The sequence below is a fragment of the Stegostoma tigrinum genome, chromosome 36 (assembly GCF_030684315.1).
Source record: "Stegostoma tigrinum isolate sSteTig4 chromosome 36, sSteTig4.hap1, whole genome shotgun sequence".
NCBI classification, from domain to species: Eukaryota; Metazoa; Chordata; class Chondrichthyes; order Orectolobiformes; family Stegostomatidae; genus Stegostoma; species Stegostoma tigrinum.
In genome coordinates, this window is record NC_081389.1 from 3,481,691 (window position 1) to 3,498,180 (window position 16,490).

Here is a 16,490-nt window from a genome sequence, read left to right on the forward strand (position 1 = left end):
TGGATTGAGACGAGCGAGTATTGGTCGCGTCGTTTTGTAGCCAGTTGATGTTCACGTACTCTTGTTGTTAGTTTCCTTCCTGTTTGTCCGAAGTAGTGTTTCTTGCAGTCTCTGCAGGGGATCTTGTAGATGACATTGGTCCTGTTCATGGCAGAGGGTGGGTCCTTAGTTCAGGTGAGCAGTTTTCATAGGGTTGACGTGGGCTTATGTACCACTCTATGCTCAGTGGTCGTAGGAGTCTTGTGATGAGTTCCGATGTGTTTCTGATATGGGGTAGTGTGGTGGGCGTCAGGGCGTGTAGTCTCTTTCTGATGCTGTTTGTGCAGGCATCTTCTGACCATATTCTTCAGATATCCATTATCCTTGAAAACCTACAAGAGGTATTCTTCTTCCTCTTGGCATATGTTCTATGTTGCTGCAGTGTGTTGTTGCCCTTTTAGATAGTGTTGACACACAGCTTCATGTGTGCGCGCTGGGATGGTTACTGTTGAAGTTCAGTACTTGGGTCTCTGTGGTTTTTCCAGTGTCCCTTCATTTGCAGTTCCCCATTTGTCTCGCCCTCTACCATGATGTCCAGGAATAGGAGCTGTTTGTTCTTCTCCCCCTGTGAATTTTATTCCAGTGAAGGTGTTGTTTATGAGTTTGCGTGTCTCCTCCAATTTGGTCTATTTAATGATGACAAAGAGGTATCGTCCAGTTTTGGCTGGATTTGCAGAAGGGCAGTCCTTTCTAGTCTTTGCATCACTGCTTCTGCTAGGAGTCCAGAGACAGGTGATCCCATTGATCTGCTTGTTTGGCTGTTGCAAGTGAAATGGGTGGTCAGGCATAGGTTCAATAGTTTGAACATGTTGTCCTTGGAGATGGTTTCGTTGGGGTTGTGCTCTCGTCCTAGTGGTGTTGTCAGTGTTTCCCTGGCTAGTGGTATGCCTAGCAATGTGCAGCGGTGGGTACGAGGTGTCAAGCTGGATGGACACAGCAGTGTGGGTGTCAGGAAAGCTGTTTTTTTTGGGGTCTGGAGAAGAAGGGTTCAGACCTGAAAATGTCAGCTTTCCTGCTCGGCCTATGTTCATCTAGCTCTACACCTTGTTATTCTAAACAAGGTCATGGTCTCTTTGTCAGCTGTGCCTTTCTTGGAGTTGAGGAATTGTTGAGCTGAGTGGATAGAGTGTGCTGACTTGTTGACTAGGTGCCTGAGTCTTCTTTGGCTAAACTGTGCCATGGAATGCCTGGTAGGAGACTATGGGGGACTTTAGCTTGTGCACTTTAGGGAGGCTATAGGATCAAGGTGTGTTGGTTCCTTTGGGTTTTGTTGAGCTGTCCTGTTTAAGTCTTTGTAGCATGTGGTGGATTTTGTTGTCTAGTTGCGATGTCAGGTCAGTTTGTACTGGTTAGTACATGGGTTTGTTGGTGAGCAGTGCTTGTGCTTTGAAGATATAGTCCCTTTTATTCAGTATCACTATCATACGCTGAATTAAAGGAAAGCAGGGCCTAACACCAACACTTCAGAGGCTCACTGATGATATAACCTAGAATGGTGATGAAACATCTGAAAACAAACCTTCCAGCTCAGTGAGTAAACTTACATCCAGAACCTCAACCTGAGCTACAAATCTTCTCAAAACTAATTATGTATGTGTTTATTGATGGCCTTCTTGGTGGAGAATCAAGCCTCTAGAAATTCTTGTTCTTATTTGTGTGGCCTGTCCTAGGATCCTGATGTCCCAATCAAACTGGCAGTTCTCCTTATTCATTGGATTGGAGACGAGTGAGTACATCCACAAGGATAAAGGAAAACCACCAGTTTGTTTGGGACAACATCAAAAAATGCTAGGTCAGGCCATACAGAGATAAGCATGGAAACTTCTAGAGACTTGGTTGTCCACCAAGGCGGCCATCAATAAACACACAGAATTAGACACTATATAAAACCAGAAATGAGGTAACCAATTCCAATGGACCCCAGAGCTTAAATACCAGGAGTAAAAACAACAGCATTTCAGAGGTTGCACTGATGTTACCCAGCATGGGAATGAAACATCTGCAAACTAATGAACCAGCTTGGCAAGTGAACCAAGCACAGCATCCACAACCCAAGCTACAAATCGACTCAAGGACTTTTAAAATGCACTACCAGGTATCTTTAAAGTGTGATTTTTTTAACCTTTGGATTCTGTACACTTTTTATTGCTATTGATTTGCTTTACTGCATTCATTTCCACTTAGGTAGTCCAGACTCTTGGAAAACCATTAGTCTCATTCACCATGGCCATGGACCCTGGAGAGCTCTCAGCCTCATTTCCTTAATCCCATGTACACTGATTAAGGATATAGTGGACAACTGGTTTTGTCATCAGGTGCTAGACTAGGTTGGGCCAGATAAAGCACTTAAACACCCCTCTTTCCAGAATGATCATACAATTCGAAGGCTATTTCTGGTATTTCCCCACCCCCCCACCCTGCCCCCGATTGCAAAGAGTCTTCATTACCCATCAGACTGTTAGAGATGAGGCTAGAGGAGATATAAGTGGGAGGAGCTCAATTTCTTTGTTGGTAAGATGGACACCACCTGATCAGCTGCTTCTCATCTCTCCTTCCACCTTGGGTTCTCTAGTGGAATGATTTGAAGGTGGTCAGCCAGGTGGATCTTAGAGTACAAATTCCCTGATTGGACAAGGTTAACAGCCCCATCATGGAGCTCTGGCTGACAGATATAAATAGTAAAGTTAGAGGCTCTGCTCACTCAAGGAGCCAGCTCTGAACTAGCTGGGTCAGTGTCATGTACTATACATGGAAATAATGGATGACATGGTGACAGAATACCAACCTTTGTTGAGTTATTTCATAGGTCAACATTTGACTGACCAAAACAAATATTTAATGTTTTTGTGAATTTATAAATCCTCGTATCACCAGGTGCCCCTCAGAGGATTTCAATAGTTTCTTGAACAAGGTAACATCTTGGTAAATAGTCTAACTAGTGACTTGCATCAATCCACTATTTCAGAAATCTCTTATTTCTATGAGTTCCTTTGTGCTCAATGTTAATACTAACAAAAATACCAAAGACTTGCTGCATCATTTATGTAATTTACATGATTCTTTAGTTGCTTTTAAACACTTTCCTTGAAACTTTCACCTCTAAAAAATACAGCTTTTTTGTTTAAGTAAAGTCTGATGAACTGACCACATTGCTAAACTGATCTAAATCCACCAAACACCTTCAACAAGTTTCCCATTGAAATCATAAGCCATTACTGTGGCTTTAGCCTTATAATGTTCCATCAGGGAACAAAGTGTCAGTACACCTCACTGAGCGAGATGGCTGATGGCCCCCCATCGTCCAACACCTAGCTCGGAAACCTTTATCAGCAGGTGCTCATAGCCACTCAAAATGTTTGATCATAAGGGCTTCTGTTTCTTCCAGTATTTCCATAGTCCTTGCTCTGGCCAAACAGAGACCTCAAACTTGTGTTCCATTCTCATCCAGGACTACAATAGGCTTTCCTCCTATGTTAGGATTCATTTTGCAAGTTCACATTCCTCTCCTTCAGCCACATTTACTTCGAAGTTCTTTCAGAACTTGCACAATTCTGACCTTTCACATCTTTAGCTCACTTTGTCAATCTATGGATCTTATCTCCTGGGCTTTATCTTCCAGTTAACCAGGAGGACTGTTGTGGCAGTGGTATTGTCACTACTTCAGTGCAGGAGGTCCAGGTTAGAGTCTCACCTGTTCCAGGGAGGTATATCATAGCAAACCTAAAACAAGTTGATTAAACAATTACACATTTAGCCTGTGTTTGTACTTGCTGTTTGCTTTCTGTTCTCCTATAATAGTGGTATTCTTCCAATTAACTCCAGGTCACTTCATTTTAGATTCCTAGCATCCAGGTTAATTCAATTTTATTTTGACCTAGCTGTCAAGAGCTCAAAATAAAAAATATTTTCTCTATCCATTAAAATTGTCACATTCACACTAAAAACACTCACTACATATGGGGATGGTTCTGCTTTCAAACATACAATCACATTTATCACTGGCCTAACTTTACCATACTCGTTATCCTCACATCTGCATCCTTTAGAATAATTTTAGCTGTGAGAAGTATAGGCAAACTGATTTATTTAGAAGTTACTACTCTTTCCACACCCCCTTCTAGACTCCCAATTCACCAACTTAATATTTTGATTGGGGGGGGTAGGTGTCAATTGTATAAACCATAAATCCACAAGTCGCCCAAAGGAAACTGCCTTGTGCTATTTCCATGATCCATGAAATATTTTCACAGACAATTTGCTAAATAGTAAGCATATTCCACTTTTAGCACCAGTGCTGATAATATTTACAGCAGTTCCAGTATAGGGAATCATGAATTATGTTATCCCCAAACCTGAACTCAAGTTCCTTCACCTTATTGAACAAGCTAGGTAACATTTTAAGCAAATCTTATTTCACACACTGGAAAAGCATCCACTATCCAATGTGTTAACTGAATGAGTTTGCAACTAAAATTTTCATTAATAGCTGAAGATTCTCGTAACTAGTACAATCCCCTCTGCTAAGTCAGTAGCTACATCTTCCCATTGCAAGTTGTGCATAATTCAGAAAACCTTCCTATTCCATTTAAACTCTCTCATTGCATAATGGTAAGAATCTCATCTAACACAGCTGTTGACCATATTTCTGGCTTACTCCTTTTGTTATAGTTCCCCAATTCCCATTATCCATTATCCATTTAGAATACTGTATCCAATTTTGGGTCCCACACCTCAGGAACGATATACAGACACTGGAGCGTATCCAGAGATTCACAGATGATCCCTGGAATGGTAGGCCTAATATATGACAAATGGCTGAGGATCCTGGGATTGCATTTGTTAGAGTTTAGTAGGTTGAGGGGAGATCTAATAAAAACATACAAGATAATGCATGGCTTAGAAAGGCTGGACACTGGGAGGTTGTTTCCTTTAGGCTGCAAGAATAGGACCCGTACGCACAGCCTTTGAATTAGAGGGGGTAAATTTAGAACGGAAATGAGGAGACATTTCTTCAGCCAGAGAGTAGTGGGCCTGTGGAATTCATTGCCACAGAGCGCAGTGGAGGCCGGGACATTAAATGACTTCAAGGCAGAGATTGATAAATTCTTGATCTCGCAAGGAATTAAGGGCTATGGGGAGAGTGCGGTTAAGTGGAGTTGGAATGCCCATCAGCCGTGATTAAATGGCAGAATGGTTGATGGGCCTTACTTGCACTCCTATGTCTCATGGTTTTATGATCTGTTGTACTGTCAGTCAGAGATATCTCTATCCTCACTCCTAGTTTGATTCTCTTTTGCACTCATGGCATGACCTGTATCTTTGCAGCCTTGTAATGCTGATATCATTACATGTCGAATATCCTATTTGAGCCACAAAAGGTTGCTAGTGAATATTTCAATTTTTTTCCCCTCCCCCTCAAGGCTGACATTTGTTCTGAAAGAATGTTCCTTGCTGAAAATCTAGGTCTAGTCAATACTAGGAGTTACATTCAACACTTTCAGCAGAGTCCAAAAGTTATTCTATTCAACTTGTCCAGAGATCCTATAACATCTCTGGACAGGGGTCTCACCAGGTCAAGCCTCCTGGTCCAGAGATATGGAAACTACCACTGTACCACAGAATCTCTTTATACCTGCTTAGTTTTTTTTAAAGCAACCTGATCAAAGTTGTTATTACACACCTCTGGAGCAGGTGGGACTTGAAGGTGGGCCTCCTAGCCCAGAGGCAAGGACACCACCACTGCACCTCAAGATCCTAGTGAGGAAGGCAGTGTCGGTGTCTTTATGGCTGATAACGGAGACCTTTTTGCGAGGCAAACATAATAACCATTGCACTTTTTTTAAAATGAGAGACCTTAGGTAGATTTTTAAAAAAAAAAATCTATGACAGGCAGGACTTGAAGCTGAACCTTCTACTCCAAATGTAGTGACACTACAACTACCCAAGTGCCCAGCACAGACCTTCTAGATTTTACATCTAGAAGTGCTATCATACACAACCAAACAGCTTTTCTCACCAGATCACCTGTGCCAATTTTCACACTGTCAATCACCATTAAATCACATGGCTCCAATTGTTCAATTTACATGTAGAACTTGTTTAAAGGGCAATACAATAAAAAGTTCAGACAATTGTTTCTTTCCTTTTTTTAAATATATCCAGAAGAGCTCTTACACAACTGAACATGCTCTATCAGTAAAACAGCTCCTTTTAGATAATTAAAGACATCAACCACCTCACTTAACTACTTGCTTCATTAAAACAAGCTGATCACACCATTCTCTTCCAAAGTCTCTCCACAGCTGGGTGGGACTGTTACATGATCTTTAGTCTTATTTTCTCATAGCCAGAGGTATCATCCACAATGGCTTTTCTCCTCAAGCCTTGTCCTCATCCATTTCTCATCTATACATTGTTTCACTAAGGACTAGTCTTAAAGCAAGTAACATTAGAGCAACAGCCAGGTCTGTCACCACAACCTCTTGATTCTTCCACTGCTGCCAAATTAAAATACTGCTTATCCAACATTTACAGAGATTAGCTCTCAATTAACAGACGAATGAAGCCACACCAGTTTCCAAACATCAGTTCCCACACCACAGTCAGAGATTGCACTATTTTATTTCTGACTTTAGTGTCATCCTTGACCCATGTGTAAGCTTCAAAACAACTTATGGGTCATTATCAACACAGTACAATCATCTGGCTTCACCTACCTCAGATCATCTGTTCCTGGAATCTTAATAAAGTCTGAATGCTTCAGACAAATTCGAATGCACTCCCAGCTGATCTCCCATATTCTATCCTTCATAAACTCGGTCATCCAAAAGGCTGCTACACATGATTTAGAGAGTTAAGGCACATTTATCTATCACCCCTGATGGCTGACCTGCAGAGGCTACTGCAATGTCTTAATTCTGACTTCGTGTTCTGAAATCCTTTCCAGTGATGACTCCTCCACAACCCTTAGATTTCTGCACTTCAGCATTCCAGTTATTATCAGTGGTTTGGCTTCAGCTTCTTCCAGCTCTGGAAATCTCTATTCACTTCTTTGCCCCACTTTCCTGCTTTAAGTGAATCCTCCAAATAGTGCATCTATTACCAAGGCTTCAGTCATCTGACTTGATAACTCTTGACATGGTAACATCATGTTTTGCTTTAGTACTCCTGTGAAGCACCTTGGGAATTTTTTTTGGTTGGGAAGTAGGCATCACTGGCAAGGCCAAAGTTTGTTTCTCATCCCTAAATGCCCCTGAACTGATGAACTCAACTATCCCCTATGATGAGGACTTAAGATGTGAATCACATTTCTTGCATTTAGTCACATCTAGAACAGACCAGCAGACTTCCACCCCAAGAGGATATTAGCGAAGCAAATGACAATCAACTAATGGTGACACAGTCACCATTAGTCTAGTCTTTATTTTAATCCTAGTTTTTTAAAAACTAGATTCAAATCTCACTATTTGCAGTAGTAGGATTCACTCATCCCTGGAGTTTTAGCCTGATGCTCTGAATTACTAATCTAGGTGACAATACCACTATGCTACTACCTCCCATCAAATGCTATGTTGATTGCAGTGCAGAAGTCCTTTCCTGTAATAGCACCAAACGCTACTATAAGAGATGCAAACATACCTATTCCAGCTTGGCCAACTATCCATGAAAGCCGAATGAAAAGCATCACACCCCATATATTCAACATACATCGTACCTAGAATACAAACACGTAATTAACTTGAAAGCTGAATTATGGCTTACATACTCATAAGTTAAGGGAAACTTGGAAGGTAGCCTGGGAACACAGAACTTATCTGCCTAATACATGCATTCAAAAACTTCTGATAATCATCTCTGTCCATAGAGAGAGTGGCCACTTTGAACTTTTGCTTACATTTACAACTACACCAATGACTATTTAATAAAGAGAAACAGGAACTATTGCATGCCACAGGCCCCACATTTCCTTACCAGAACTCCTTTGATCCATCCAAATCTCACTAATTCATCTTTGTTTGCAGAAGGCTTTCTTCCTGCATCAACTGCACCATCACCATTAGCAACACCATCCACAGTACCAGGAATAGATAAAATATCCTAAGATTTTTAAAAAAAAAACCATGTAACTAAACATTTAATTCCAATAAAAATATGCAAAGAAGACAGCTACGACTCATCATTGAAGAAGGAGTACTAATTCACGTAATGCATTGAGAATTACAACTTAAAAAGCTTATTTTAAAAAACTCAATTACAATTAGTCCCTATACACATTTAAAACCCTCGCCTCACTCTAATAATCCAGACAGAAAAAGATTCTTGCTCTGACCATCCCCCCAAAAAAAGCAAGTGAGCGCGCGAGATACATACATAGGCACTCAAACCCCTGCAAGCACATTCTCCATTTTAAATTGCTCCACCGCTGACAGCCATGCTTTCAGCTGTTTAGGTCCTAAAACTTCAAAATCTCTACTACACTTTCTTCCTCTAAGGCTGTGCATTAAAAACTCCCTTTCGATTCAAGACTTTGCTTATCTGTTCCAATATTGCTTTCATTCCTCACTGTCAAACTTTGGAAACAGCATTCCTGCAAAGCAACATGTTATTTTGTTGACACCATTTAAAATGCAAGTTGTCATCCTCAACTTGTTTCCTTGATCAGAGAAACAGCCAACACTTAATTTAAGATATCAAGTCTTAATCTGGAAAGCAGGCTTCAAAACCATGGCACAAAGTTTGTTTACTGTAGGAACTGATTCAAATCCAAGCCAAGGTGGCAAGATTAATTCCTTGGACACTGCATAACAAAAACCTTCAGCCAGCTTCAATTTACAAAGAATGAAAAGCTAGAAAATGTTTGAGAGAAATAAATTAAGAAATTACAGACTTACTAATCTAACTTTTTAGAAAATTTGTTTGTAGGATTAGTGATAACAAGATGCAGAGCCACATGAACAGAGCAGGCCAAGTAGCATCAAAGGAGCACGAAACCTGATGTTCCAGGCCTAGAGCCTTTTTCAGGATTAGTGTACTTTTCTGCACTGAGTTACTCAAGAATGGGGTAAAGAAACACAATGTCAGGACATCTATAATAGTTAGGGAGTGTGTTCTGGGGCTTTGATCCATCCCCTCAAAAATCAGGCTGTTGTGGCTTTTACTGGAGATTTTCTAGAATCTCCAGAGTGACTCAGTAATTAGATAAACTCAAGTTGATCAATATGGATTAGTATAACATCATAGTATTCAGAAGTTATTCAACTATTCAATGCTTCCTATTTCATGTATTCTCAATGTTATTAGATTGTGATGTAGTAGGGCTAGAGGGCAATAAATTGGGCTCAGGGATTGTGATTAAAAAAAGAAAGCTGAGCCCAGTCCTGTTTCTGTAGTGCAGTGGCGATCACATTTCCTTGACAAGCAGAAGGTCCCTAGTTTGAAACAACATTCTTGCCTTATAAAATGGCTCTTGTAGCACAGTGACAATGGGCCTCAAGCTGCAGGGCCTGGATTCAAGTCTCACCTGCTCCACACCTATGTGGTATCTCTGACCAGGTGGATTAGAAAAATACATTACTTATTAAAGACCACCCCCCCGCCCCCCACCACCCCATTCATTTTGGGTTAGTCCCTTCCCACTTTCTCTAGTCCCACCTCTCCATCTTTATGATTTGTATTACCCCAAACAGGCTTTGCTTGTAAATACTGAATTGGTGACTCTGGTGTTTTTCTTGGTAGTGGCTTCAAGTAAAAAACAACACAGCCATTTTGGTGGTGGGAATTGCTTGATTATATGATAACACTTCTCAGCATGTAAAGTGGAAAAAAGGCCCCTCCTCCCCCTTCACTTTGTTTAAGCCCCTTCTTCCTCAACATGCCATCCTTAACCCTCCCACTTCATTTTTGATGGTTTCAGTTTAGCTGTAAAAATCTAATTGGCTACATAGGTGTCTTCCTGGCGGTGAGGAAGAATGTGTGTTTAAAAAGGTCATGATGATTTAATGGTGGGAACACCACTCAGTTGCACCTCTGGGAGCCTCTATTGGTGTACTAACACTTCCAGATATTTAGAAAAAAGGTAAATCAGACCCTTAGGGGGCTCTTGTGAAGAGAGTCTTTTTCTGAGCCAGGAGACCTGGGGTACTTAATTACATTGCTGAACTGGTTGATTTTAAAAAGAGCAAATTTCTAAAAGTCCAGGCAACAGGCTGTAGGGGGGAGTCACATCTGCCATTTGCCTGTCCCTCTTCTGTGGTTACACTTATGTCAGAGTATCACTGGAGAGGAAGCACACAGGCCCATCAACATTTTCTACATCTTAGGCAGGTGGATACCACAGGGGATCGAGCATTTTATTTCCCCATCCAACTTGATTTTGATTTAGCCCCTTAATGCTCTCCCTAGCCCCTCCTGGCTTTTGATGGTTTACAGTGCCCACAATGGGCTTTGCACGAAAGCTTCTAAATGGCCTCACGATCATATACTAGTAGTTGTCAATACTCAAAAAAAACCAAGTCAGTGATCTGGTGATGAGAATGTAGTTCAGATGGGTGAAAAAAGGCAGGAGGGTGGGGAAGACACCTATGGTATTATTGTCAGACTGTTAATCCAGAGATCCAGATCATGTTCTGGGAACCTGGGTTCAAACCTTGCCATGGCAGATAGTGGAATATGAATTCAATAAAAGTCTGCAATTAAGAATCTAACAATGACTGTTGTGGGGGAAAGCCCATCTGGTTCATTACATCCTTGAGGGAAGGAAATTTCCACCCTTACTTAGATCTGGCCTACATGGGACTTCAGACCCACAGGAAGGTGGGTGACTCAACTGCCCTCTAATCAATTAGGGATGGGCAACAAATGCTGCCTAGCCAGCGACACTCATCCTGTGAATGAGGAAAGAAAAATAAACTTGATATAGAAACAAAATAAGGCACATCCCTCTACAATCTGGGCAGCAGATGATTGCCTGTGTTCTTCATGGTTATGCTCATGCCAGTGTCATTGGAGAGTACACAGCATCCACCAATGCTTTTAAGGAGACATGGGTACTGCAGGGTATACACTGCTTTATTTACCACTCCCAACCATTTTGATTTAGTCTGTTTCTGCTCTCCCTACTCTTTTGTATTGCCCATAAGTTTCTAACTAGCTGCACAGTTTGTTTACTAGTGGTGATTACGGATTAATCAATCACAGTCACAGTAATTTGGAGGTGGGAAAGCAGTTTGGTTGTCCAACGTAACATTTCTGGATACACAAGTAGAAGGAAAAATGCTGACCACCAAGGGCTCTTGTGGCACAGCAGTAGTGTTCTTACTACTTCTCCAGAGGTACACTGACATCTGAACAGGCTGATTAGGAGAAAAATCAGACTCATGTCAGATAGTAATAACTGCTCATGCTCGACTCTGAGGGGACTTAAGGAACACAGCAGGCCAGGCAGCATCAGTAAAGCTGATCCAACTAGAAACATCAGCTCTTTTACCCCTTGCTGCCTGGCCTATTGCATTCCTCCAGCTCCACACTTAGACTCACCTCAGTGTCAAGTGGTTAAGGTGATGTATTTGAAATACGCTGTTTGGGTTCCTCATGCTGGTTGAGCCTTATCAACTTGTTCCTCAGCTTCCCTGATTTTTCTCCCTCCAACATTTTGATTTAGCCCCTTACCATTCCCCCCACCCTCACTGGTTTCCAGTGGCCATAAAGGGCTGTGCACGCAAATATGCAGCTGTGTAGCTAGTTAATAGTTTAAAAACAAAAACAAAAACAGTCATGGTGATTTAGTGGTAGGAAAGCCATTTGGTTTTGAGATAATTCCAGGCAGAAAAAGAAACAAATAATGCAAGCTTAACTGATGCTGTAGCATGATTCATTACCATACCTCTAGGCCAGCTGACCTTAGTTCAAGGCCCACTTACAGCAGAAGTGTAGAACATGTTTTCTAGTCAGGCTCTCACTCCCTCAATCTATTGAATTTAGCCCCTTCCCATTCTAGGACCCTCATCTTTATAGTTTGTATTAACATGATTGGATACTTGCATGCAAGTATCCAGATATTCTGCTGGTTGTGGTTAGCAGTGAAATGCTGACTTAGTGAGAAAGCTACTTTCCATATATTCAGCTGTCATTTGTTAATTTGATTTGACTTTTGTTGCTCACTTCATAAAGCAGAGCTAGGGGTTCTTGCAGTGTAGTAGTAATGTCCCTTTCTTAGGGTCCACAGTCCAGGCTCAAGCCACACCTGCTCCCAGAGATGCAGTGTAACAGCTGAGCAGGTTCGTTAGAAAATCTCCAACCTGCATGTAGGGGAGGTTGTGGTGCAGTGGTAAAGTCTCATCTCAACCAGGAGGCCTGGGTTCAAGCACAATCTTTAGAATTACAAACTTTCATTACCAATCCCAATATCATTGTGGAAGGACATTCTGCTCAAGCTACTAGTTGATCCACTTGGCTGACAGCTCTATTAGAGACAGAACTCTAATAGCTGCAGCTGGAACAGAAAGGAGCTGCCTTAAGAAAAAGATCGACCCAGCTCATTGAAATGAGATTAGGGAAGGGATGGGTTTTAGTGGCCAGAGGTGCCCCAACATGCAAAACAAAACCCCACACATCTTTGCTTCCCATTTAGCCAGTTACAAACGGCCTTCCAACTCCAGTCTTATGCTGAGAGACAGTTTATGTCAACTGGCTCAAACAAGTTCACATGTCCCTGTTTTTGACCAGACAACTTCATTTCAACATACCATTTAGTTTTATAGTAAACTGGTTTGTGAAAGCAGGAAGGTGATGGAAGGCCCATGCACCATACCTGCTCAGCATAATAGCAAGAAAATCTAGCTGTACTCAACTAACTCTGCATCAGCTGAAAACTTAGATAAAAGGAAAAGCAGTTTCAGTCCTCTCCTATACACAGATGTGTTCAGCATTTCCCATTAGCACCTTTGCTTCTCAGAAACTGGGACACATTCCATCCTAACAGGTAACTTGCTAACAAGTGATACCAATATATTTAGTATTTCCTTTCCAACAGTTTAGTCAGTTTCTATTGTTCTCTCCTAAATTCAATCCCTTGAAGGGGGATGGAAAATCCCAATCAGCACCTCAGAGGTCTCTCCTAAAGCAATTCCTCTTTCTTAATTTTCAGCCCCTCCATACATTTTAAATACCTTTTTACCTCTACTTCATTCTCACATTCCCCTTTGATCTTATTTCAGCCATTGTGTAATTTGACATCAACTCGCTTGACAGAAAACATCTTAGGAATCTCCATTTAAAGATTTGCTGCAGAATTGGAGTAAGCCAGCCACTCCAATGGTGAGCCAAGGCAAAGACAAATCAACTTTTGTCATGGCAGGGTGGGGAAGCAGCCTACTTCATGAGTTCATAGTCAACAGTTGAAGATCACTAATTAGTCACTACCGTCTATCAATCAAGGTAATGATGTTTTTCAAAAACACTGCTAATTCCACATTGAAAGAGATCACGGTGTGCAAAGAAATTCAGAAGTTTGTACTAGAAGCAAGCTAGGTTTAGATTCTGGAGACATGGTTAGCTAGTTGAAAAGATGACACCACAGACCTATGAAACCAACAAGTTCCAACAAAGCCACCACAAAAAAGTTAAGAGAAATGGGTTTAGAGAGAAAAATCCAAAATCAAATATTTGGATTTAGTGGTGCCCACCAGCAATGTGCCAAGTTGGTAGAATAAGAGTAGTTTTCCATATTACCCAGCATCATAATTGAATGAAACAAACCTGATTGCAGAGTTGCAGCAAAACACTTCCAGAAAGACAAGCATTATAAAAATCAAAGCTATTACACCATGTTGCCAGAAGTACACCTAACTAGAAGCCATTAAAAGTGGTCTCCAAGACCTTAGTCATCCATTTCTGAAATAAAAGTCTCAAATCCAACTAAAGTTTAACTACAATCTTCAGCAAAGGGTCACTGGAAAGAAAACCTTAAGACTGATTTGTCTTCAGATGCTGTTAGACCTGCTAAGCTTTTCCAGCATTTGGAGTTATCCATTCAGTGGTTTCATTCATTCACTGACTGAGATCTCTTCCCAGCATACTCATGAGGTTTCACTCCTGATAGGATTTCGGATTTCAGTTCCAGTTTTTCATTGTCCACCATTAGTTCCAACTCAAGTTTTATCCTTCGTGTTTTGAACACATCCTAGACCATAGGAATCAGATGTTCCATGTTGCACGGACAACTGTTCTCACCACATCCTTAGATCTGCATGCTGTGCCATGTCATATGCACACCCTCAACCTCTCCAACAGCACCACTTCAGTAGCTCAGATGCCCTGCTTCCCAGTTCCAATTTGTCCTTTGACTCTCAGAGAGAGAACAAAACTCCTTTTTCTTTCAGGCATCAAGGCAAAGTGCAACAACTCAGATGCCCAAGGCCCTCCAAAATCTCCCTCCCCTGCTCTAATCCCACCTCCTGTCATGTATTCACAATCCCTCCTAACCTTCCACTCTCCAATACAGTTCCATTTTATCCATATCCACATTAATGACTGTCAGGCAAGTCATGATGCTGAACTCTTCCGCCACCTTTGATGCTGTACCCAGTTCTTTAAAAAGATTCCTCTCTTCCACACAGCCCCTTCAACCACCTCCAACACTATCCTTCATCATGCATTCCTCCCTCCAGGCTTTACTTGCACTTGCCCTGTTCATTGAGAACCAACATGACATCAGGCACCTCAATTTCTCTGCATTCAACACCCATTCAAACCTGTCTGTGAACAGACTAATTAATTAAGACTGCTGATAAGGGTGGTGTCATCTGGTGGCCTGGTCTCTACACTGAAGAAAGAGAGCAAGTGCCAGCTCTCACCCAGACCACACCCCCACCATAGGCCATGAAGCCATTATGGTCACCAAATTAAATTTAATCTGGTTACCTGCTTACCCACCTCCCACACAAGAAAAGTTAGTTAAGCTGTTTTTGGCAATATTGGTAGAGGTCAGGATACTTTCATGGAGCTCCACTTCAAAATAACATTGGGATCTTTACCACCTGGCAAGGGGCTTTGGCTTAATGAAATACCTGAAAGTCAGCACTGACAGTCCAGAAGTGGATTCTCAGGAGTGGGATGTGAAAACAAAACCAATAATTCATGACTCAGAGGCTGGAGAGAACGCACAGCAGTGTGCCACCAAGACGACTGCATGAGCCTCCAGGGTCAAAGGACACGCATCACCCCATTAATTATCCTTGATGCAAAAATTAAGACGCACCAGTGCAATGCTACAACCTGCCCTCACCCCTTTTAGTTCTTCATGAAGATCGGCTAGGCTGGGTCTGTTGATCTTGACACCACTGAGGCTGCCGGTGTTCCTGTAGAAGTCGATCCTAGGCACCCTGTCCGCAGTGTTGTGGCCAAACGTTTTCAGGTAAGAGCTGCTTAAGGTGTCGCACGGATGATAGAGGCCGTCGGCCCGGAGGGAATCCCCCCGGTTCTGGAAGCCGAACTCGAAGCGCTGGATATGGCTCACGCCGTCTTCGCCCGCCGCCAACGGGGGCGGCTCGTACTCGGGCGGTTCATCCACGAGCCGCACATGGAAGCGGCTACAGGAAGCCCCAGCCGCGGCCTCGCCGCCGAAGCTCGAGCTGAACTCTCTGTCCATGGTCTCCTTTTCCCTCGTGTGACTCTCGGGGCCGGCCGCAGCAAGATGGCGCGGGAGCCTGGTGTCGCACTTGGCAACCGCCTCTGGTCCCTGCTACTCACACGGACGTGACTTTCCACCACCAGAAAGAGCGTTCCAGATCTTCCTTAGTGCCACTATTACTAACACTATATTGATAATAGTTATTCTGGCTATTTCGCCTCACCGACCACTGCCAATGGCTTAACTGTCTTTCGCGCGCTTTCCCGCTCTTTTATAGGGCCAGCCAGGGTGCACGCATGCGCATCTCCCACCGCCATCCATTGGCTGAGCTTTTGTGTAGCGTCTCCTCACCGTGCAATGCCATTGCAATCTCCCTGTGCATCGTACTGCCATGGACAAGTTTCTTCAATGCATTTCCAAAATACATTGATCTGCTCATCGCAAGTGTATCGTGGCAAATATTTTTGGCACTAAACTAACAGAGGAGAAGATGCAATGTTTTATTGGTATTATCGCTGGACTGTTAATCCAGAGACCCAGGTAGCCCAGACCCCGTGTTCGAATTCCACACAGTAAATTCACTAAATGCTTGGAATTAAGTGTCTAATGATGGCCATGAATCCGTTGTCGGAGGGTGGGGGGGTGACCCACCTTGTTCACTTTTGGGGAAGGAAACTGCCATCATTAGCTAGTCTGGTCTCCATGTGACGCCATATTCTCTGAACTGCCCTCTGGGCCATTAGGGATGGAAAATAAATGCTGGTCCAGCCAGCGGCACCCTCATCCCGTGAATGAAAAAAAATGAAACGTTGGGTAGCTACTA

The 16,490-nt window shown here is 42.4% G+C and overlaps 1 protein-coding gene across 9 annotated transcripts in view; it reads right to left on the minus strand.

The window, feature by feature from the left end:
• The window catches only part of slc12a1 (solute carrier family 12 member 1), a 133,838-nt gene extending 117,954 nt beyond the window's left edge, over positions 1 to 15,884 (minus strand). For all 9 annotated transcript variants that reach the window (XR_007246462.2, XM_048520510.2, XM_048520509.2 and 6 more), the window contains exons 1-3: positions 15,323 to 15,884; positions 8,011 to 8,136; positions 7,678 to 7,753 (exon numbers count right to left, since the gene is read on the minus strand). Coding sequence is in view for 8 of the 9 variants with exons in the window: in XM_048520510.2 (XP_048376467.1) it covers positions 7,678 to 7,753; positions 8,011 to 8,136; positions 15,323 to 15,685 (565 nt within the window). In the remaining variant the exon portion in view is untranslated. The remainder of the gene's footprint in view (positions 1 to 7,677; positions 7,754 to 8,010; positions 8,137 to 15,322) is intronic.
• Between the last annotated feature and the right edge of the window lie 606 nt (positions 15,885 to 16,490).